At 40.5% G+C, this 25,750-nt stretch overlaps 1 protein-coding gene across 2 annotated transcripts in view; it reads right to left on the bottom strand.

Moving 5' to 3' along the window:
• Window positions 1-19,465, bottom strand: part of GAP43 (growth associated protein 43) — a 101,681-nt gene extending 82,216 nt beyond the window's left edge. The window contains exon 1 of one of the 2 annotated variants that reach the window (XM_061395096.1): window positions 19,110-19,465. In XM_061395096.1, coding sequence (XP_061251080.1) covers window positions 19,110-19,139 — 30 coding nt within the window. In that variant the 5' untranslated portion in view covers window positions 19,140-19,465. The remainder of the gene's footprint in view (window positions 1-19,109) is intronic. The other variant, XM_061395006.1, reaches the window with a different exon arrangement.
• Window positions 19,466-25,750: the final 6,285 nt, after the last annotated feature.

The raw sequence follows: 25,750 nt of genomic DNA, 5'->3' as shown, positions 1-25,750 counted from the left end.
CAAGGAAGCCCAAAAGTCTGGAAAGTGGTGGCAAAAGAATGTTTGGCTAGATTAGCGGGATGTAAAATGAATTTTCTTCTAGAAGCGGCTCCAAGGGTTCCATCCATGTAAGGTACATCTTTCAGAGTTCTATCATATCTAACCAATCCAACTTCTCCAAGGTTGAATACTTGCTTCTCCATCTACTTTCTCAGCAACCCAAACTACTCATGTATCTTCTTCACCTCCCACATAATTACCGAAATAAAAAATGTACAACTGAGAAAAGTGACTCATTTTTTTTTCAGCTGAAGTCTGCTTCAGCTTGCCTTCCTTATGCTCATCCGTTCCCTAAACAGGAAAATTATATTCTTTTGATCCTCCTCAAATTTGATTTTGGAATAAGCATTACCCCAACCTATAAATGAGAAGTGTTTCCAAAGTTTGTTTTGCAAGTTAGCAGCTTGAAACTTAGAATATCATTTCCTGAAGAAAGAAATTTAAAAGAGCTTTTAAGTTTCCAGCCAGACAAAAAAAGTATTTTTAATCTCCATGTTATATAGATTTAGTTCAAAGGGACCTAGCTGCCTAATGACCATGAATCATTCTTCTCCTTTCTTGATTATCATCTATTTTCTTAAAAAGGAAACGGAGTACATTGGAGATTATTCCCATTCTTCCTCAGCTCCATTCCCCAGTCAGAATCATAAATTTTGTGTGTGAGACATATGTTAGGTGTTGTTAACTCAGTGATTACCTGGCCATTTGTTTCATTCCCCCGTAGGAAAATCTTTCCTTTTGTTTATCAGTTTGTGGATAGATACAACATCGGACAGATGGATGCTTCCATAGCACATAGACAGGCACCAGACAAAACAACAATTAAACATCATCGTGCACATTTTTTTCTAATTTGGAATTAAAGAGAGTAAAAGGAAAAAGAGTAAATGCATGCAGACTACAAGTCACATCATTAACAAAGAGGAAAGATGTGAAATTTCACTAGGATTCCTCTGGGAGGGGTTTCAGAGGTCTCCAGTTTTAGATATTATTAAAAGGTTGAATATTTAAGGCCAAGACTGGAAGAAGGCATATTAGTGGGTTAAAAAACTATATCATTTTAAACAGCTACTCATCCTTAGCTCGAATCATAAGAAGTTTATAGCATCCAGCATGGCTATCTTTCCATGTTGAAGTATCTCTCCACAACATGAGGACTGTTACTTGCTGAAGCAACCAGCTGGCACCACTTGGGTGAAATCCAAATCCGTGCGATCTTAGCTCTGTGTGAGATCTCTATCAGGTGCCTAATTATAAAGTGTGCCAGAGTGGGCACGTTCCATGATTAATTGGTGGGAAGTGGGCAATGTTTGCCTTAGACTAACCAAATTTTGACTCATTAGACACTGATATTTGGTCCTTGGCGTGGGCTTCATTGACTCAACTTCTATTTAATGGGAGCCTATAATGTGGAGCTTCTAGTATAGCAAAAGGGACAGACACATAAGTGAATATTTATAATAAAGTCTGTGGAATGGTGTATAGGCAGGTACTAGATACAACAATGGTAAACACGTATCTATCTGGAGGATCAAGGAGTCTCCACAAAGAAGGTAATGACTGTAGCCACATTGTGGAAATACATGAGAAATGTGGCATCTAGAAAAAAAGGAAAGCAAGACATTCTAGCAAAAAGGAATAGTGTTTAGAGAGGAATAAAGAATGAAGTAACATGAGTTGTTTCATGAAACTGAACAATTACAATGGAGTGTGGGATATGAGTGTTAGTTAGTCAAGTCTGACTTTCTGTGACCCCATGGACTGTAGCCCACCAGGCTCCTCTGTTCCTGGGATTTTCCAGCGAAGAATACTGGAGTGTGTTGCTATTTCCTTCTCCAGAGGATTTTCCTGACCCAGGGATTGAACCTGGGTCTCCTGCATTGCAGGCAGACTCTTTACTGACTGGGCCACCAGGGAAGACCTGGTGTGGGATATGAAGAGGAGTGGATTTTGAAGTTTGAGGATATAGACAGGGACCAGAAAATTAGCCAGTAAATTTTTTAAAAAACAGGTTGCACACAATCCTTAAAGAAAATAGAAGTGGGGCAATATTAGAAAGTGACCTGGACACCATTCAGAGGGATTTGTCACAAAAGGTCTTTCAAGAGTCAGAGAAAGAGCTTTCTGGGTAGAGAGAGTGAAACATGCAAAGGCTTTGAAGAGGGAATGTACTTTGTGGATTTTAAAAACTAAAAGGAGGCCACTAGACTTGGTAAGCAAGAATGGTATGTTTCTAAGAAGAATTCAGGGGAGGAGGAGGTCCTGGATCGTATAGACTTTCATAGGCCTTGGTAATGAGTTTGGTTTTGGTTCTATGTGGAATAGGAAGCATTAAAGATTTTTAAATTGTGGAAACACATAACCTGATAAACACTTTTTTAAAATACCACTGTTTCTACTGAAGAGAGAATGATTGTAAGGGGTTGAGGATGAAAGATAGCAGATTAGAAGGGGAGGCCATTGTGTTAGTTTTCATGAGTGACAACTGGGTTAGAGATGATAGTAGAAATGAAAAAAAGGGGTCAGAGATAAGATGTTTTGAGGTAGAGGGCAATGGCAAAGGAAGAATAAACAGCTATTTTGTTTGTTTTTTACCTATGAAAACTAGAAAAAGTAGTAGCATCTAAACATAAAAGGGAGATTTGGGGAATGAGTCAGGATTCCATTTCCATTTTGATGACTGAATGAGAATGGGGAAGAGATTTGGGACCAAAAGATGAAGACTTAGTTTTAGGACGTGTGGAGACTGGGCTCCTGATGGTCATCAGAATGAGATTTCTAGTGGACAGTTGGATACAAAGCTCTAAAGCCCAGGAAGTAGATGTGGCTAAAGACCCTGGAGAAGTTGAACCCCATTAGCTAAGAGTCGGACACGACTGAGCGACTTCACTTTCACTTTTCACTTTCATGCATTGGAGAAGGAAATGGCAATCCACTCCAGTGTTCTTGCCTGGAGAATCCCAGGGATGGAGGAGTCTGGTGGGCTGCCGTCTATGGGGTTGCACAGAGTCGGACATGACTGAAGTGACTTAGCAGCAGCAGCAGTCATGGAAAAAGGAAGAGAGCTCCAGAAAAATATCTATTTCTGCTTTATTGACTATGCCAAAGCCTTTGACTGTGTGGATCACCACAAACTGTGGAAAATTCTGAAAGACATGGGAATACCAGACCACCTGACCTGCCTCTTGAGAAACCTATATGCAGGTCAAGAAGCAACAGTTAGAACTGGACATGGAACAACAGACTGGTTCCAAATAGGAAAAGGAGTATGTCAAGGCTGTATATTGTCACCCTGCTTATTTAACTTATATGTAGAGTACATCATGTGAAACGCTGGACTGGAAGAAACACAAGCTGGAATCAAGATTGCCAGGAGAAATGTCAATAACCTCAGATATGCAGATGACACCACCCTTATGGCAGAAAGTGAAGAGGAACTGAAAAGCTTCTTGATGAGAGTGAAAGAGGAGAGTGAAAAAGTTAGCTTAAAGCTCAACATTCAGAAAACGACGATCATGGCATCCAGTCCCATCACTTCATGGGAAATAGATGGAGAAACAGTGGAAACAGTGTCAGACTTTATTTTTCTGGGCTCCAAAATCACTGCAGATGGTGATTCCAGCCATGAAATGAAAAGATGCTTACTCCTTGGAAGGAAAGTTATGACCAACCTAGATAGCATATTCAAAAGCAGAGATATTACTTTGCCAACAAAGGTCCATCTAGTCAAGGCTATGGTTTTTCCAGTGGTCATTATGGATGTGAGAGTTGGACTGTGAAGAAGGCTGAGCGCTGAAGAATGGATGCTTTTGAACTGTGGTGTTGGAGAAGACTCTTGAGAGTCCCTTAGACTGCAAGGAGATCCAACCAGTCCATCCTAAAGGAGATCAGTCCTGGGTGTTCACTGGAAGGACTGATGCTGAAGCTGAAACTCCAATACTTTGGCCGCCTCATGCGAAGAGTTGACTCATTGGAAAAGACACTGATGCTGGGAGGGATTGGGGGCAGGAAGAGAAGGGGACGACAGAGGATGAGATGGCTGGATGGCATCACTGACTCGATGGACATGAGTTTGAGTGAACTCCGGGAGTTGGTGATGGACAGGGAGGCCTGGGGTGCTGCAATTCATGGAGTTGCAAAGAGTCGGACACGACTGAACGACTGAACTGAACTGAACTGAGCCATGTAGGAGTTGTAGGCATGGATTATTCTTGGAGCTTCTGTCAAATGAGAACATGCAAGAAGGACTGTGCTGCTGCTGCTTAGTCACCTGAGTCATGTACAATTCTGTGCGACTCTATGGACTGCAGCCTGCCAGGCTCCTCTGTCCATGGGATTCTCTAGGCAAGAGTACTAGAGTGGGCTTCCATGCCCTCCTCCAGGGGATCTTTCTGACCCAGGGATCGAACCCAGGTTTCCTGCATTGAGGCAGAGTCTTTACTGTTGAGCCACCAGGGAAGCCCAAGAAGAAGGACAAAACCTACATAACAACATTTCAAGGGTTGATAGAGAAGGAGGAGCCAAGGGGAAAACAAAAGAATGTGAAACTAAGGATAGAGAAGAGAAAACACAGCAGAAATAAGTAGTATGGAAGCCAAGAAAATAAATAAGAAGGTATGTTTTGTGGTTTTAAATGTCCCAGAGAGGTCATACAAGATAGCTTTACTTATCTTTCTGAAAACTTACAGATCCATTACTTTGTCTTGTACATTCCCCCAGAAACACTCAAACGTGTATCTTGAGCCAGGTTCTGAACTCCATACCTTATTTTCAAAGAGTTTGCAGACTAGTGTGGGAAGTTCAGGTACATACTAATGGATAATCAAGTAGGACTTTGTTTAATGAATGATGAAAAAACAGGATAGGTAGCATATGTTACTGAAGATCTAAGCGGGGAAGAAGTCACTGGCCATCAAAGAAGCCTTCACAAATGAAATAACTCTTTCCTTAGGCCTCAAAGGGTGGGTGAAACTGACCTAGGCACAAAGGGCATATTTCAAGTTGAGGAAATTATAATGAACAAAAGTATAGGGACACGAATATTTACATTCATACTCAGTCTGGCCAGCTGAGACAAAGCGCCAAAGTGGAGGAGGAGTTTTGCTATAGAACTTGTTATTTCATGAGCTGGAAAGTCTTAGAGACAATTTTGTTCAGTATTCTTATTTTATGTAGAGGAAAATGATAGCCCAGAGACATTAAATTTGTTTAAATTCACAATCCAAGTCCATGGCAGAGCCAATAGGAGGTAAGGCAAGATTAGAAGATTGGTACCAGATTCTGAGAAGCCATGAAAACCAATCATAAATAAATAAATTAAAATTAATGCTCTAAACAAAGAACAACCATTGAAATTTTGAGAAAAAGGGGAGTAAAAAGTAAGATTAACCATCAGAGAGTATGCAAAGGTGATGCCAAAAAGCAAGAAATTTTGGTTATTATCCATCCAGCTTTTCTTACCTGGGGTTTCTCATCTGAACCACAGACACATAAAAAATGATTTGAGTGTTTCTCCATTCTGCCAAGGATGGTGTGTAACTAGTATGGGCTAGATGTATCGGAAGGAGATTAATTCATTATGTACAATTAGGAACTCTAGGGCATTAAGGGGTGTTAAGGCTTGGTTCTATTCTAAAACTCTGGTTGAGAAAGGCTGGCAGAAGAAGGAAAAGACAGATGTACAAAATACTGCAAATAGAATTTGGTAACTGATAGTGTGGCTTTTATGAGGGAAGGAAGAGTAATCAGTTACTTCCATATTATGAGTTTGATAACTGACTCATATGTCTGATGTCTCTCCAAAAAGATATTGCAAGAGTACGGGAGTCAGGGGTCTAGTCTAGGGAAAAGATAATTAGCTTAACAAGACACTTTCTGAGGTAATAACAAAAAGATAAAGAAAAATAATAATGTTTTTAGTATCTGGAAATCTTAGATTATGGGAAATTTAATTTTTCTATTGACTTTCCTGTTCTCATAATTTTGGTCCTTTATGAGTAGATTTTTACAATATACCCAAGTATGATAAAAATAACAATTTTGATAAGACATATTTAGTAAAACAAACTTCAGTTTATATATATATATTTATATATATATATATGATTCAATCAGTTTCTAGTGCCACTACAATGAGAACATAGAAGAATTATAGAGCCTACAGGAAAGATATAAGTCTTTTTTTTTAAGCTAAGAATTAAGTTTCTTTTCACTTAAGTGAGGATAAAAACTGATGTTTTTTTGCTCAAGTATACTTAGTATACTAGTGTCCAAACTTCTTGGATTCTTTCCTAAACACTCTTATTCTTGGATTCACTGTATCTTCCAGATGATGTTCAGAAGTGAAGTCTGAGCCATCTGTGGCCTTTAATGTTCCCTTGACAGTTTTCACTAGAGGGCAATGGCCCAGTTCCAAACAGTAATTCTATTTTGTAACTCCTCTTCCCTTTTCAAGAAGAGTCTTCTTCATTTCCTCTTCTATCCTGGTTTTGCTCCAAAGGGGTAAGGTATGAAGTTCAAGGTGGAAGAAACTATGCGAGAAACTAGATCTTGTTGCTGTTTTCTGTACAGCTCTCCAGTTAGCTGTCCATCAGTATGAAGCACAAATCTGACTGAGTGATCAAAAGATATCACTCTGTGTTCTCAATCAAAGGCAATCAAAGTCATGAGGAACACAGGTTTTAAATTAGCAAGAATGATTTATTCAAATGAATCCTAAATACCAACCTGATCTCTCCTGAATAGCTTTCCAGGATGATAGAGAAAACAGAATCACTTTCTCTTTCATTGAAGTAAATAAGTCCCTGAGATGCAATCATTAAGGGAAGATTGCAAATGGTGCTTACTCTTAAGAAAAAAAATTTGAATAACTCACCCCCCCCCGACTCAGATTTGTCTAAAGAAATAGCCAGTATTTTTTAAATGAGATAATATTCTCTCCTTCCTTTTGAAAATCTTAGAAGTTTTTAGAAATATTAATCCAATAAAGCTGTGGAAGATAAATGGCCCAAATGCCTAGCTGAAGATGAAATGCAGGATGTTCACAACAGATAATTATAAAGTCTCACTATTCCTTTACATCTCACAAATAAAGATATCAAGAAAATCAGCTTTGAAATGCAATGTTCACCCTAAACATTGCTGTTGTTTAGTCGCTATGTCTTGTCTCACTCTTTTGCGACACCACGGAACACAGACTGCCAGGACCCTCTGTCCATGGGATTTCCCAGGCAAGAATATTGGAGTGGATTGCCATTTCCTCTTCCTGGGGATCTACCCGACCCAGGAATTGAACTCAGATCTCCTGTATTGCAAGCAGATTCTATACCACTGAGCTACCAGGGAAGCCCCTGGTAAAAATACTCAATACCGATGTATGGAACAGTCTTATGGACTCTGTGGGAGAGGGAGAGGGTGGGAAGATTTGGGAGAATGGCATTGAAACATGTAAAATATCATGTATGAAACGAGATGCCAGTCCAGGTTCAATGCACAATACTGGATGCTTGGGGCTAGTGCACTGGGATGACCCAGAGGGATGGTATGGGGAGGGAGGAGGGAGGAGGGTTCAGGATGGGGAGCACATGTATACCTGTGATGGATTCATTTTGATATTTGGCAAAACTAATACAATTATGTAAAGTTTAAAAATAAAATAAAAAAAAAAAAAAGAAGTTACTCTCTAAAAAAAAAAATAAAAAAAATACTCAATACTTTTTCCTATCCCCCATTAGAACTCTGTAAGAGTCTGGATAGCCAAAGTGGGTTGCCATCAATACAATATGTATCTAGAAATCTAATTGCAAGTTAATTATTTAGAAACTAATAATTTCTCTTTAAAGAGATCCTACCTTAATTTTTTGGGGGGAGAGGGCAGGTACATATCAGAGACAATCACCTGTACTGAAGCTTGAGTAGAACTATGGAATGCCTCTCTTGGAATAGCTGTTGAGGATCTAGTTTGGTGATTAAGAAGAGCTTTTACTTTTCAGTTTATACTCCAAACTGGTAAATTGGTTTCTGAACAAAAAGCAAAGTAGGAGAGGGAAGAGGATTTGCATGTTAACAGCTCCTACTTTAAGCTAGTTCCTAGGCTGGTTGTGCTGACTAAGAGGTTCTGAAGCCATTTAGAAAAGCAGCCAATTCCTGAGTTTGCTTAACCTTTGGAGATCATTTCGTTTATTTTTGCTCTGCCTCATCTAGCTCTTACATATGGTCATTAATGGGAAGACATTAGGGTCTTTCAAGTTTTCATTTAAAAATAACATTCTGAATAGTTATTGGAACTGAGATTACAAATAGATGAAAGCTAATTACCAAAATTCTCCATTTAGAGCAAACTGGTGCATATGGAGACAACAGCTCAATATTTTAGAAAGTGTCAATTTGCTAAAAATAGATAAATATGATGATTACAGCTGGAATTAATTCAAGGACATTCAAAATGAAATGACTAATATCAAGGAGTAGCATTTCTTTGGTATAAATTCAAGGGAGATGTTTTATACTCATTATTGCCCAATCCTTTCACAGAAATGAATCCCATAAACCCAACGGAAAACATAGATCAAAGTTCCACCATGCCAAATTAGCAAGAATATATGGCAGCTGATATTCCTTTTAGTCAGGGGGTACCTGCCAGAGTTTAACTCCTGGAAAAGAGTGAAGGCCTAGTGCTTGTTAACTCTAGGTATGGAGATGTGCCCTATCCTTTCTCTGTTAGGTATGAGAGCTCTTGAGATCAGTTATTTGTGTGGTTACTGCTTCCTTTCAGAGTCATCAGTGATGACAACCCTACCAATAATAAGAATCTAATATAGGCAAAATTAAAACAGCCAAAGGAAAAATAGTGTTGGCTGAGCTTTCCTATTACGGCTGCTGCTGCTAAGTCGCATCAGTCGTGTCCGACTCTGTGCGACCCCATAGACGGAAGCCTACCAGGCTCCTCTGTCCCTGGGATTCTCCAGGCAAGAACACTGGAGTGGGTTGCCATTTCCTTCTCCAATGCATGAAAGTGAAAAGTGAAAGTGAAGTCGCTCAGTCGTGTCCGACTCTTAGCGGCCCCATGGACTGTAGCCTACCAGGCCCCTCCGTCCATGGGATTTCCCAGGCAAGAGTACTGGAGTGGGGTGTCATTGCCTTCTCCGTTCCTATTATGGACATACAGGTATATATACTGGAGACTCTTTCTCAGCCAATTTAGTCTCTCCCTAGATCCACAGGTATGAGTTTCCAGAAATTGTCTAAAACACATGATCTAGCTCTTCCTCCAGTCAGAGATGAATGGTCTACTGATAACTAGCTGAGCTGAGAAGGACCAATCAGGTTTATTCAATCTCATTCTTTCTCTCATATTCTCTATCTCCTTTTTATTGCTCTTTGTATATGTGTATGTACAGAGATATATTTCTATCTCTCAGCTAAAATTTTTAATTGAAAGGCAGAGAAGCTGGGGTTATTAGTAACCAAATCTTTTAAATGCAGGGCTCCAGAAAGAAAGTCTGTGAATTCCTTATATTGAAGTTTCCAGATCTACTTTGGTTCCCATAGGCTTGGCTTTTCAGCTTTCTTAATTGTGACATCTAGTTTTCTTTCAATAGATTCCTTTTCTAGACCACTAAAGGTGGTGTCTGTTACTTATACCCAATCAAAGGACGTATAAATGACACAAGTACATATGTGTGAGTGTGTGGATAGAGACAGGGAGAGAGAGAGAGAAAAACACATACACACTCACACACATATACACAGAGACAGAGAGAGGACAGAGAAAGGAAGGTAGAGTGAAAGATTAAAGGTGATCATTAACCAACTATAAATATACTCCAAATTAAAAAAAAAAATTGCTTCCCTCTGTGCTTAGCCACTCAGTTGTGTCCAACTCTTTGTAATTCCATGGACTGTAGCTTGCCAGGCTTCTCTGTCCTTGGGGATTCTCCCAGCAAGATTACTGGAGTGGGTTGTCATTTCCTTCTCCAGGGGATCTTCCCGACCCATGGATCAAACCCAGGTCTCCCATATTGCAGGCAGATTCTTTACTGTCTGATCCACAAGGGAAGTCCTGCTTTTCCCAAAATTTCTAATTAGTATATCTTTCTAAACTCTAAATAATCTCCCTTTATAAAAATATTTTTCAAAATATCCATGATATTAATTTTTCTAAACTTTTGGCTTAAACTTTTGGCTTCTAGGATAAACAAATCTCTTGGACAAACTTGATCCAGTTGTTATACTTAAAAATATTTTTAAAATATTAACCATACATTAAGAAATCAGATCCTTCGGGTTGTAAAAGTTTATTGCTTGTATCAGAATTGGATAAATTTTGTATTATTAAATAGGTAACTTTTCCCAATTAACCAGGAGAACTGAAAGATTCTTTGTAGAGGTCCTGAGAGTTTGGATTATTTATGGTGTTAGAGATGAGTTGGCAAAGGTTCAAGGATTGTGCATCACTTCTGATCAAGGTTAATTCCTGATGCTGAGGCACCCTGAGGTTGTTTGAAGACTGTACTTAGGTGATCACCTTTCCACAGTGCTGTCCCCAACCAGGCTGCATCCTCATTTTTAGTCTCCCAATCAGCCCCACATTTCCTCTCCACTCTTCTGCTTGACTGGGCCCTCCAGTGATTGATGTGAGCACAGCATGCCTGGTAATCTTAGTGCTGAGAACACAGTTTGGAAGTGATGTGGGGGTGGGGACGAGGATGGGGAGAAGCAGCCAGTTTAGCAAAAGGAGACGAGAAATCTAAATGTGAAGAACAGACTAAAACAGAAAAAGATAAAAAGAAAAATAGAGGATAAAAAGAAAAATGTCTTTTAACCAATCCTTGGTGTTGCATGACAATTTGAACATCTGCTTATTTAACTTCTCTCACTGAAGTTTTCAAAGGAAATAATAGAAATATGCTACATTCCTATCCACCCGAGGGTTTTCCAGGTGGCGCCAATGGTAAAGAATTGACCTTCCAATGCAGGAGACATAAGACATGTGGGTTCGATCCCTGGGTTGGGAAGATTCCCCTGGAGAAGACCATGGCAACCCATTCTAATATTTTTGCCTGCAGAATCCCATGGACAGAGGAGCCTGGAGGGCTACAGTCCATAGGGTCCCAAAAAGTTGGACACAACTGATGTGACTTAGCATGCAAGCACATGCTCCCACCCATTAGCATGGTATGCTTACTCTTTAGAGAACAGGAGAGGAGGAGTGAAAACTGAAAATGTGTGTATATTCTATAGAGAGCAAGAGTACTCCTTTACATCGAACCATGAGTACTTTAGGTTTCAATATGTGGAATTCCTCAATTAATAATACTTTGCACTTGAAAAACACATTGTTTACAAAACACTTTTATTTTTATGACTTTATTTGAGCCTCACACCAACTTAGTAGAAAAGGCAGGTCTGGATTTGGAGTATTCTTTGTACTTGCCCACTTATATAGATGGATAAACTGAGGCTCAGAAAGATGATGTTACTTACCCAAGGTCACAGGACAAGCAATTGGCAGAGCCGGGTCTAGAACCCAGGGTAGGGTTTATTCCACTACAAAGACATGAAACAGGACATTAAACACACAACATCTAAGAAAATAAGGTCTGTAAATAACTAAGGATAGGGAATCTAGAGGGTCATGCTCCCATTGTACAATCTAAACTCACTGCAAGGGTGTCACTCTACTCTGAGCAGAACGGTGACAGAATTGTAACTTTGACCACCACCACCTTGAGGTCAGGGCTTCCCTGATGGCTCAGCTGATATAGAATCTGCCTACCAATGCAGGAGACACAGGAAACGCAGGTTCAACCCCTGGATCAGGAAGCTCCTTGGAGGAGGAAAATGGCAACCCACTCCAGTATTCTTGCCTGAAAAATCCCATGGAGAGTAACCTGATGGGCTACCATCCAAAGGGTTGCAAAGAGTCAGATGACTGGGTGACTAAGCACACACACATACACACCTTGAGAGGAGGATCAGTAGAACTGAGTGTGCATATACACATAGCCAGTTCTCAGTAGGTACATAGGCTATGGTCTTCTGTATCATAACATATCCCCTCAGGGCCCATCACGAGGATCTCTCCCTCCCTACTTTTATTCCCTCAATAAATATTTTTTAGTGATAAGCTACTATGTGCCAGATATAGCTTAACGTACCTGTGTTGTCTAAAACACCTATTTGGAAAGTTGGAAGGGACATACTTTTTCTTAAAACTCTCATATTTTGGCCTTGTCCACTAAATGTGAGCTGGCATTACTTAATTAGAAAAACTCCACTTGAACATGAGGGGAGGAGAGAAAAAAAGGAAAGCTGAAAGGAAAACATCGAGAGCCGTGAGCAAGAGGGTGTGGAGACTGGGAAGCACTATTCAGCTTCACTGATAGATCATCTGGTCTTACTGTTCTCAAGGCCATGCTAATTAAGTCAGGAAAAATCCACTACTGAGGGTCTGGCAAAGAGTATTTTCAGGTAAAGCTGTATTCACAATGTGCCTCATCCTGGCCACCATAGGCCTGCCCCAGAATCCAAATTCCTTTACCCTATTCCAAGCTAAGAAAGATAAACTTTATCTGATTCTCATTCATTCAACGGACATTTGAGGGACTACTTACCATTCAATCTCCCTTTACCTTCATGCAAGATTTCTCTTTGCAGAATATTATTATGTGGCTAGTTCAGTGGGAAGATAACAAACCCAAATGTAACTAAAATTAATTCTTGGATGTGGGCCTCTGAGCATAGGCCAAAGTACACACATTTTTTTTTTAAGTTTGTGTGATCAATGAAATAACGAAGGCTAGTGAGGGATTGAGTCATGGTCTATTTGGAATAGTTGTGGAGCAGAGCAACATGTGTAAGCAACTGGGGCCCAAGAGGAAGGGCCTGAGAAGATCCAAGATAAGTGTGTGCATAACCTGGGACTCTGCTAACCTCAGAGGGTGGGGCTAGTGTGCTGAGTGGTGGGGAGGAGACATCAAAGAGCAGTTTGCCGATGGTACTAGTCACGATAGTTGGGAGAAACATAGTCTACATGGGCTCATTTTGCATTCTGTATCTGCTTTCATTAAAAAGCAATGGTTTTCATGTCTGTTGATTATTAACAGGTATCAATAAGAGTTCCACTTCAAACTTTGGTGCCAATAGATCTTTAAAAAATCTAGTAGAGGTTCCATCCATTTATATACACCACAACTCATGGAAAGACTGTAAAACGAGTTCTGTATTCACTTAACAAACAGATTATCCACAGTTAAAGTCCATTACATTATGTGCCAAGCATTGTGGTAGGCACTGGAGATAGAAGAATGATCAAGGTTTCACCATTTCCCTTAAGCAGCTCACAGTATGGACACCAGTAAGTGGAAAAAACCAATGCTATATAGTGTAACAAGGGGTATAATAGTGATTATACAGACTATAGCATGGTCACAAAGAAGGTAGAAGAAAACAATACAAGGGAGGTCAAGAATGGCTTAAAAAAGCTAACTTTTGCGGAGGGAATGGAAATTTTCTAGGCATAGAGCAAAGACACCAAGGCCTGAAATATTGATGTGGCATCGGTTGAGAGAAGAGGTATTTGAAGACAGTACTGGAAAGATAGTCAAGACTAGATCATTCCATCAGCGCTGAAGAGTTTGTATTTAGCTTACCATTAATACAGAACCATTAGAAGATTGTCAGGAAGGAAATAATCTGATCAGATTTGTGTTAGGTAAAGATAAGAGCAGTGTTATTTACAAGAATGGAAGGAGAGCAAGACGGAGGAGGTAGGGAGTCCAGATAAGAAGTTATTGTCTTTGTCCAGATAGGAGGTAATGAAAGTCAGAACTAGGTTATTTGTGGTGCAAGTGAAAAAGCAGAGGATGAATTCAAAATCTTTTTAATGAGGATCTAAGAATTTCATAACTAGATTTGGGGACTGAAAGAAAATCATAGTTTTAGAATCAATACCATTTTTCTAGAGTTTGGAAGCTGGATAGATGGTGTTACAGCAATAAGGGTGGGAATTTGGAGGAAGACTAAGTGGTACAAAATGGGAGACACTGAGTTTGGCTTTATTCATCATGAGCATGGGCATCTCTGAAATATTGACAGAGATGTCTATGGATCAGAGCTCAGGAGAGAGATCTAGTTTACAGATTTGGAAATCACACAGGTATTTACAACTCTGGAGGTGAGTGAGACCACCTAGAAATTAGTGTGTAGAATAAGAGAAAGAGATCAAGATAAATAATTAGCATATAATTGATATTTGGGGAGGGAGAGAATGAACAAAGCCAGCAAAGAACAGAAAAGGACCTATGTGAGAAGAAGAAGAAAGAGGAAGGATATGATAGGGCCAAATGAGGAGATAGTTTCAGGAAGAGGCATGGACAACAATATAAAATACCAAAGAGACAGCAAATGAGATGCAAACTAAAAGACAGTCACTGGATATGGTATCTCTTTCAGAACTTGTTTTAGTGGAATTACGGGAACAGAAGCCCTCTATTAAAAAATGGGATAGTGAATGGGGAGTGATGAAGAGGAGGAATCAAGGATGAACAGAAGGAACTACTTCTCCAACAGGAAACGGAAGTGTAGCAGGCGCTTGACAGTCCTGAAAGGCGGGCAATTTCTAAGCCAAGCCTCATGTTGCAAACCTCAGAGAGAAAAGTTTCTTTTATTTGTATCGATCTTTGTTTTCATATCAATTTTGCTTGATCCTCACAGAAACTTTTAAAGTAAGCACGGAAGGACTTTTGTTTGTTTTCATTTTTTGGTTTTTAGTCTCCATCCTACAGGAGGAAATTGAAGCCAAAGATTATATGATTCATTCGAGACCACAGAATCAGAAAGTGGTATAAACTGAGGACTCTCAGCACAGTGCTCTTCCCAACACTAAAGAGAATGTTCTGAAAATCAGTACAGTGGTGCAGGGGCAACCAGACCATACTTCAGAAATTCAGAAAGGAGAATTCCTGCCCACAATCACTTCTTTGATTGACAACAGACACACTTGGTTGCCTGAATGCCTCTATGACAGCTAATAGGGAAGTAATTATTTAAATATTGTATCTTCTCTTGAGATGACCTAAGTATGTGCACCCTTTGAAATGTCCCTTTAATATTAGAGGAAGTTCTAGACTTTTCTTACTTTATCAGTATAAACAAGGAGAACATTTGGTTAATATATCTGCCTACCACTAATGCAAGGACACCCCCGCCCTTTTCCTTATGGTGCCAGGTAAAACTGAAGTATGTAGATTAATCAGCCCCAGGCTTAACACTGACAATTTCACTATGACGGAGGAAAAGGAGACCTGGAGCCACTCTCCTTCTCAGTGAACAGGAGTGCTGCCCTTTAGCATAAAACATGAAAGGTTTGTGTAGTTATGCCAGCTCAGCAAGAGAGAAAATTAACCCTACATTTTCTTAACCCAATTGCCTCAACATGGGTGGAGAAAGAGGGTACCAGGGTTATAGACTGTCAGCATGAGAGAGATCATTGTATCTGCACCCTGGCATGGGCTAGAAGGAATTATAGATTCACCAGATATTAATGCATTTCTAGATACACCATTAATTCTCTAAGATTCTCTGCAAGTCTAGACAATTTGGTAGAAAAAAATGCCCTTTGAATGATTTCTTCTTCTGTTTAAATTTGGAAATGTGTGGTAGAAATCACCATTAAAAGAAAAACTGAACAGTTTCAACTATATTAAGTAGAATGCCTCCATTTAATTAATCCTCTTAGTCCCTGGTGACACTGGGTGTGGCTCGGTGAAATTTAGGAGGAATTCAATTTATCACTAGAAGGAATCGTCTGCACCAAGCAACCAGGCAGCATCCTTCCACACCTTTCAAGCATTGCAAGGGAAAGACACAACCAGGTTGGAATTCTGAACCACAGATCACACTAAGAATTATCTGTCATATGCAGAAAAATGCAGATGTTGGTGGTGTTGAGTGGTGGGGGCTAGAAGGCTTCTTGCTTGTATTGGTATTCTTTATACTTCAGTTACAAATTAAAGTCTTTATTTTTCAACAAAAGAAACACCTCGCAGTTCTATTGCTTTGTGGACACAGATCACATCTTGCAAGTTTTTCATCATCTGCAGAATGCATGGTAATTAAGCTATTTAAAGTTAGCCCCAAGACATTTGAAAATCATAAGCCAATAAAATCTCAGGGATCCTTTTATTTTATTTCTATTTTAACCCCTCCTTTATCATCTACTTCTCTCCACCCCACTCTCATTCTCTTCTTCCTGCTATAATAATCTATAGTGGTAATTAGAGGCTAATAAAGATCATTTATGCTTTCTTCGCAGCCATAGGCAATGTATTACAACTCGGAAATCCTGGACTGCTTCTTTATGCAGCTCAAGTGGAAGAGGAAGGAAGTGCAGCCCCCAGCCCCCTCCCACGTTTATGCTGGATTTCATGGGTGTGGCAGAGTTTAGACCTTTGCAGGATTTTGCCCTTGTTTTATTCCCTGTTAAGCACTAGGATGGTAAATAGATGGCAGAAGAAAGATAAATACAATCGGAGTCTGTCATAAATGATATAGGATCATTTCACCCTCAAGCACAAAACCTGTGTGAGACTAAGTACTCAAGCTATAGAAATGCCAGTCAGTGCAGTGTGAGCCCACACCCTGAATACACCATTTCCTCCCATCTGATTTAATGGCATCCTAAATACTGACTTATGTGAGTGATACACAGCAATGGTCAGTAGGGGACAGGACCATTTGACACAGAAGTGCACATGTATAAAACATATGGGCAAAAGAGGACTATTTCTATACCTTTCAATTTTCTCTCTTGAATACGAATTATGCTAAAACGCATGCCGGCATATGGAAACCATACAGGGCTCATGCATGACTGTCCTATGTGAAGTATGCGGACACTGTACACATTCACATATGAATTTCTACAACTCCCGAAACACACTGCTTCAGTTTCATCACTTTGCACACATCCTAGTGAATGCTTGGGGCTGTCAGTGAGAGGACCCAGGTGAAGGCAGCTGTCCCCTTTGGGGAAGGGAATTTCTTTAGCCTCAATTCCCTTTCAAAATATCATGGTTGGTTTCCTTTGTCAGAGGGGGCATGTGTGTATACACATGTATGTGTATACATAAGGTGACAAAAAGTTGTAAACCAGCATATTTTTTCTTTCCCCAAATTAAAGCTTTTTTTTAATGACTAGCATTAATTTTCTTAAGGCTCTGCCTTCCTAAATTTTATTTCTGCAGCTCATCAGGAAGGCAACTTCAGAACATTTTCTTGACAGTGTGCTTAGCCCAGCCACCTGTATCTACTGCATTTATGTATTAGAATGAAGGAAGATAAGGAGAGGAAACGTGCAGGTTTGAAAAATGAGCGAACGGAAGCATCAGTCTCTGGAATCCTAGAGCAGTTTAGCGAAGTGGCACATGTAAGACTCTTCGCCTTCCCCAAACATCCTTACACAAACCACACGCATAACCACAGGTGCCTGCTACTTTATCTATCACCTATCTATTAATATCTATCTACCTATTTATTTATTTATTTATTTAGTTTTGCCCCCGGCCTCTCCACCCTCTCCACCCACTGCTCTGAGATTCTGCTCAGTCTCCCTTCCCCTTCCTCTTCCTTCTCCTTCATCCTCACTACCTCGTCCCTCCCCGCCCCGCCCCCCCCTCCGCGCCCCCCTTCCAGGGCGCTGGCTAAAAGTGCAAAGCTGGCAGCCAGGTTCTTCCCCACCTCTCCAATCTCTTCGGATTCGCCAGGTATATTACAAATTGACCCCCCTATCCAATACCTGCACAGAAATAATGCCCAAATCCTGTATCTTGCACCCCACCCATAAGGCAGTCAATGTGCAAAGGGCTCTTTTGCCCAAGACATCCTCCCCTCCCAGGAAGACGCACACACACGTACAAGCACACACTCACCCAAATCCCACATCCATTTTCCTCCTTAACCTTCGCCAAAATCCCTCAGAGGTGTTCCCATCAATGTTGGAAAGCGCCTTTTGGCGGATGCCGCGGCACTGTCGGTTGCTGCGGAATACCGTCCTAGTCATTCCTCCCCACCCGTACCCCAATCAAGTTTCTAATCTGTCTTTCACGAAATAAGTGAGCAATTTGAAAATGGAAGGAAAACCTGAGCAGTGGGAGCAGTGTGGGAGAGAGGGAGGGGGCTCTGCTTCTTGCTAATCTTCTATGTGTCCCTTTTCCTGATGAAAATGAGTCACCATGCTTATAATCCGGAATGTTAGTCCGTCTTTGGTCACTACAATTCTAGGAAAGATGCAAAGGAAGGGGAGAAGAGACCTGATTTCCAACAGGTAATTCTCCGCTCGTCTTTCCCATCCCGTCGGTGCTCAAAGCTCCTAGGGGCGTGGTCCATCCACCCTCTCCTCGGACCAGCTGGTGCACAATCGACTGAATTTTCCCCTTCTACATGGCCAATTTCTTTCCCAGCCCCAGCAGTCTCTTGATTCTCTTTTAAAAATCTCCCACATTACAGTTTCATTCATTCATTGAAAAATAAATAAATTCAACCTTCACATGTTTGCCCATTAATACCTGCGCCAATGTGAAGCTCATGCATGTGGGAAATAGGGCTTCTTCCGCAGCACATGTGAGAAAATTGTACGACAGAACAAGCAATACTCATTACTGAATATGATTCTTTCAACCTCCCGGTTTTTGTTTTTTTTTTTTTTTGCGAATAATATAAAGGATTGCCTCCCCATCTTGTAGGTAGACCCCACATTTTCTCCCCCACACCTCTCTTCATATCCACACCGGCAAAACCAGACAACTTAAAAAAAAAAAACAAAAACCTTTTTCCTAGCCAAACAGGCGTATTTTTTTTCTAACCTCCTCCTAATTAGAAGCAGCATTCCAAAACCAGACCATGAAAGAAGAGAATAAAAGCTGGGATGCAAGCATCAGTTGCCATATGCTAAGGAAACGGGAGCACCATGGCCAGAGCAGAAGCGGTTAAAATATTTTTTCTACCTTCACAGGGAAATATTGCACACTGGTAATTTCACAACAAGAAGAAGTAAAAATCTTTAGGTCTACCTGTTTGGTTCTTCGCATACAGCACAGCATGGTTGTATCGTCCCTTGCCTTCTTCCTGCCTTCTCTCCTTTCCTCCTCTCTCTTTCTTATTCCCCCCCTCTCCACCTCTTTTCTGCTCGCTTGCTCACTCGCTCTCTCTCTCGCGCTAGCGCGCTCTCTCTCCCTCCCTCCCTCTCTCTCTCCCTCACACACACCAGGGCAGTTAGCAGCAACTGTAAGGTCCACAGCTATTGCTCACCGCACATGCTCGCTCTCCCTCTCTGGCTCTCACTCTCCTCTCTTGCCTCTCTTCCTCTTTTCTCATCTCCCCACCCAGTCTCTGCCTATCTCTTTTTCTTCCCTGTCTCTGGATCTCTTTCTCAGAATTGTTCACTAGCTTTCAATGACTAATCACTTCCCCCAGCCCCCACCCCCATTCTAGACAGTCACCCCCCTCCCAGTCCCCTGCCAGCCTCATGAATATTTAAACATCTCCAATCTGGACCCAATTACCCACCGACTTTCCCACTGCATTGAGAGGATGGTGGGGTGGGGGCATAGAAGGGTATTCCAGCCTGTTCAAGAGATTTTATGGAATATGTTTGAGAGAAGAGGAGCTTGAGGAATGCTAATATTTCTTTACTAATTTTTTTCTTTTCCCAATACTGTAAAAGCGAAGAACTGCTATTCTGAAAGAGTAGTCAGACCTATACAATACATTATATATGCTATTTAGATTTTATGCACAGTTAATCATTGTGAGGGTTAAGTTCTCCCCCCAAAATGAAACATGTGAATATCCTACCCTGTAGACACTGTGCTCAGCACTCATATAACTTAAATACATGTGTATAAATTTAGACATGCACAAACATATCTCATACATGCTCCAAAAGCCTTGAAAAACCCACATGAATATACTGCATTTTAAACATTCTAAGCACTCAAGTTCAGAAGTAATAACTAATGTTTAGGATTTAGCATTCATATATAAAAATCACATGGTAGTTTTTTTCTTAATGCACATACACCTGTTTGAAAATTGGAGTTTCTTCTAATTTTACTGAAAAAGCTGAGCTATCTGTGTAATATGAATAATGTCTATTGACTGAAGTAAAAACACAATGTGAGAGCTCTGAGTTTCCATTTTACTTTTTCCATTTTACAAAACTGGGAATTTGTTAAGGACTATAGCCTGGGAAACAGGCTCTCAGAGAGTTCTGAGGAGCTGCTGAGGTAAGTGGGGAGGTTGGCACACAGGTGATCTTGGTAACATATGCTTGGTCCGTCTTGGTATAAAGATTACTGCTAGACACAAGGAACAGATATCTTGATGAATGGTTTTAGTGCTTTTATCTTCGTTAATGGTTTTAGAGCTTTTCTAAGAATGGAAAGGTACAACAATCCATGTTCTTTAAAAATTTCTCCTAAACATATCCATTGGAAGGCCAATTCTGCTGGTTTTCTCAGAGCACAGAGTGCTTCATTCCTGATCTCCATCCTGAACTTTCAGAGTGTATTAAAGGTCAGTGACAGCAGGGCTAATGACGTAACCCTTACAGAGTTAGATGGTTAGTGACATTCTTTGTTTGGCAAGCCCAGAATGATAGTTTACAGTTTGGACAAGAGGAATAAAAGTAAATTCATCTGTCATGAGAAGAGAAAATATATCATGAAGGCTATTTCTTCAATTTCATCTATGGTTTTTCATAATTTGGGTGAAGGAAAATATGACTTTAAAGAAAGTATACATGGCATAGATTTTAGATATATATAGTGCTGTGTGATCTTGGGAATGTTACTGAACCTCTCCGTGCCTAGTTTTCTTTATATATATATGTGTGTGTGTGTGTGTGTGTGTGTGTGTGTGTATTTGGCTGTGCCAGGTCAGAGTTGCAGCACATGGAATCTTCAGTCTTCCTTGTGGCATGCGGATCTTTAGCTGCAGCTTGGGGGATCTAGTTCCTTGACCAGGGATTGAACCCTGGCCTCTTGCATTGTGAGCTCAGAGTCTTAGCCACTGGGCCACTAGGGAAGTCCCTTCACCCAGTTTTCCAATCAGTAAAATGGGGATAATAATGTCAACCTTGTCAACATGTTGTGAGGACCAAATAATATAATTCATGCAAAGCACAATAGAGTCATTCTCAGCACATAGTAGCTTTACCTCAAATACTGTACTTTTCTGAAATTTTGGTGATGTTTTCAAGTAAATATCTTGAAGAACTTTTCAAACTCTTTCTTGTTGTTCATTAGTGATGATAAGCATTCCCAGTTAAAGTAAATAAAGTGTTAGTCGCTCAGTCGTGTCCAGCTCTGCGATCCCATTGACTGTAGCCTGCCAGGCTTCTCTGTCTGTGGAATTTTCGAGGCAAGAATGGATGGGTTGCCACTCCCTTCTCCACAGGATCTTCCCAACCCAGGGATCCAACCCAGGTCTCCTGCACTGCAGGCAGATTCTTAACCATCTGAGCTACCAGGGAAACCCAATTAAATAGCTCATATTCTTTCTAGTCCATCCCAGACATGAGTCCATCAACCAGACAACTTATTATCCTACTTATTATCAAGATCACTAGGCTTAATAGGTGCTCAGTACATTTTGACAAAGTTCAAGGTACACTCACCTTAGAATGGACTGTCTCAGAGAGATTCCCAGTGGGGTAATGGTTATAAATTATTCCCAGAGGACTTCTTGAGTATGACCTGCTTCAGATCCAGCCTTACTTGGTCTTTTACTCCTCTCAGTTTGCTTCTTAGTTTTCATATTTAATGATAAAAAAGAATTAGGTTCTGAGTTTAATATTTTTTTTAATGTTGTAATGAGACCAGTCAAAGCCAAGTTTTCAAAAACAACCGTCTATATATGTAAGTGATAGAAGAGGTAAACAATGGATAAGAAACAGCTTCATCAGAGTCATTCCTGTTGGGATTAGTGTCTGCCTGCTTAGCGTGCTGAGGGCTGGAGGGTGATAAAAGGAGGAAGCAGAGGGATGAGAACAGAGAGCAAGAGAGAGAGAGGAAAGAAAGCTTAATTGGGTATTTAAACAGATTCATAGATAAGATCATTGCATCAACACTGTGGCCTAACAAGGACCATAGTTGGCTATGGAAAGGGGCCAACTCCTTTCCCTTTCAATAGACTCCTCAGCTCTCCCATTTATATCTTCTTTACCCTTTTATTTGTGGGGAGGAAACTTGGAAACAACATGGCATGATTAAATCAGAGTCTAGAGTTCAAAATCAGGCACAGGCCTGGATGAACTATGTGACCTAGTATGTTAAACCACCTTTGTTAACCCCAGTTTTCTCAGCAGTTTACATACATTATTTCACTTAATATTCAAAATGAGGTAGATACAATCATTAATTTCATTTTGATGGGACTATTTAAACTAATAAATTAAGTACCTAGATGAAGACACACAGGTAACAAGAGGTAAAGCCACAACTCCAGACCCCATTAACCACTAAAATACAGCAACACTCAGTGGGCTTCTACACCTCATTACTTCTGATCCTTAGGAGTTTAGACCGTGTAGTGGAAGCTTTTGTGTTGAAATGAAATCAGCATCCTGAAAGGTCCACCTATTAGCCCAGCCCTTACACTCAAGAGCCATGAAGAACACATTGATACCTGCATTCAATAGCAAGTCCTCAGTATATATCCACCCAGTGTGTGTATATATATATATATCCTCAGTATATGTTCAACCATCCTCAGGTGCCTCAGCATTTAGAGTCCTCATAATTTTGGATGACTCCCTCTGGACATAGAATATTCTGTCAGTGGACTTCTAAAAATTACATCCCAGAAGGGAGATCAAGATTCTAAATTTAATTTGAATAATATGGAATAAATTCTAATGCATTAGTTTTCCTTTAAGCAAGGGAGGCTCAAATGTTAGTCACTCAGTCATGTCTGACTCTTGGAAACCCTGTGGACTCTAGCCCATCAGGCTCCTCTGTCCATGGAATTCTCCAGGCAAGAATACTGGAGCAGGTTGCCATTCCCTTCTCCAGGGGATCTTCATGACCCAGGGATCGAACTCGGGTCTCCTGAATTGCAGGAGGACTCTTTACCATCTGAGCCACTAGGAAAGCTGAATGGAGGTTATAGGATGGTGGAAGGAATGAGGAAGGAAAAAAGCACACACTGATAGGATCTTGGCAAAAAAAAAAAATGCATATATGAAAACAAGTTAAATAACTATTATTGTCCTGATCCCCACCAGCCAATTCTACAGTGGATCCACTAATCTGTATACACTTATAGATAATCGCAGAAAACCATTAAATGTAAACTCGTAAAATAATTTTAGACTACCGATTAATTCACGAGACTATCAGGTAACTTCCTGACTATAGGTTAGGCGCTACCATCATTCCAGAAGAAGGTGAAGCACGGTAAAGGCCAGGTCCCAGTTCCTTTCTCAGAGCTCTTTGAACTTCATACTAAAGTGATGTTGCTTTTCATAACAAACCCAGGAGTTGCTAGGCTTTACCAATGGCTCTGTCAGATAGCCTACCACTTTAGGATTGCTACTTGAGAAAAGAACATTGTCCAATCAGGTAGAGAATATCTTCATCTTTTCTCTCCCCTTTGCAGGAATTCTTTTTTTTTTTTTTATTTCAACTTTTAGTCAGCCTTTTACCTGTTATAGTAGTGTGCTATGATTACTATAACAAAATACCACAAACTAGGTGGCTTAAACAACAGAATTTTATTTGCTCACATTTCTGGAGGCTAGAAGACCAAGGTGCTTGCAGGATTGCTTCCCCCTGAGGGCCAGGAGAGAAGGGGCTATTCCAGGCCTCTCTCCCAGACTTGCAGATGGCTGCCCTCTCACTGCCGCTTCATGAAGAGGTCCCTCTGTACACTTGCACCCCTGGTGTCGCCCTGTATCCAAATTTCCCCTTATTAAAGGACATCAGTCAATTGGATTAGAGCTGACTCATATGAACTTGTTTAACTTTACTTTCCTGTCCAAGGTCAGGAGTAGTGGCCATGAGAAGATACCCCACATCCAAAGTAAGGAGCAGCAGCTGCGCTTTGTTGGAGCAGCCATGAAGAGATACCCCACGCCCAAGGTAAGAGAAACCCAAGTAAGATGGTAGGCACTGAGAGAGGGCATCACAGAGCAGACAGACTGAAACCACAATCACAGACAACTAGCCATTCTGACCACATGGATCACAGCCTTGTCTAACTCAATGAAACTAAGCCATGCCATGTGGAGCCACCCAAGACAGATGGGTCATGGTGGAGAGGTCTGACAAAATGTGGTTCACTGGAGAAGGGAATGGCAAACCACCTCAGTATTCTTGCCTTGAGAACCCCATGAACAGTATGAAAAGGCAATAAGATAGGACACTGAAAGATGACCTCACCAGGTCGGTAGGTGCCCAATATGCTGCTAGAGATCAGTGGAGAAATAACTCCAGAAACCATCAAGGAATGGAGCCAAAGCAAAAACAACACCCAAGTTGTGGATGTGACTGGTGATGGAAGCAAGGTCTGATGCTGTAAACAGCAATATTGCATAGGAAACTGGAATGTTAGGTCCACAAATCAAGGCAAATTGGAAGCAGTCAAACTGGAGATGTCAAGAGATGTCAAGATGTCAAGACATCGACATTCTAGGAATCAGCAAACTAAAATGGACTAGAATGGGTGAATTTAACTCAGATGACCATTATATCTACTACTATGGGCAATAATCCCTTAGAAGAAATGGAGTAGCCATCATAGTCAACAAAAGAGTCCAAAATGCAGTACTTGGATGCAATCTCAAAAATGACAGAATGATCTCTGTTCATTTCCAAGGCAAACCATTCAATATTACGGTAATCCAAGTCTATGCCTTGATCAGTGATGCTAAAGAAGTTGAAGCTTAACAGCTCTATGAAACCTACAAGACCTTTTAGAACTAACACCCCCAAAATATGTCCTTTTCCTTATAGGAAACTGGAATGGAAAAGTAGGAAGTCAAGGAACACCTGGAGTAACAGGCAAATTTGGCCTTGGAGTAGAGAATGAAGCAGGGCAAAGGCTAATAGAGTTTTGTCAAGAGAACACACTGGTCATAGGAAACAGCCTCTCCCAACAACATAAGAGAAGACTCTACACATGGACATCACCAGATGGGGTCAATACTGAAATCAGATTGATTATATTCTTTGTAGCCAAAATGGAGAAGCTCTATACAATCAGCAAAAACAAGACCAGGAGCTGACTGTGGCTCAGATCGTGAACTCTTTATTGCCAAATTCAGGCTTAAATTGAAGAAAGTAGGGAAAACCCCTTGACCATTCTGGTATGACCTAAATCAAATCCCTTATGATTCTACAGTGGAAGTGAAAAATAGATTTAAGGGACTAGATCTGATAGACAGAGTGCCTGATGAACTATGGACAGAAATTTGTGATATTGTATAGGATAAAGGGATCAAGATTATCCTCAAGAAAAAGAAATGCAGAAAAGCAAAATGGCTGTCTGAGGAGGCCTTAAAAATAGCTGTGAGAAGAAGAGAAGCAAAAAACAAAGGAAAAAAGGAAAGATATACCCATTTGAATGCAGAGTTCCAAAGAATAGCAAGGAGAGAGAAGAAAGCCTTCCTTAGTGATCAGTGCAAAGAAATAGAGGAAAACAGTAGAATGGG

Source organism: Bos javanicus, chromosome 1, assembly GCF_032452875.1.
Source record: "Bos javanicus breed banteng chromosome 1, ARS-OSU_banteng_1.0, whole genome shotgun sequence".
Taxonomy (NCBI): Eukaryota; Metazoa; Chordata; class Mammalia; order Artiodactyla; family Bovidae; genus Bos; species Bos javanicus.
This window is presented reverse-complemented; position numbering and strand designations above follow the sequence as displayed.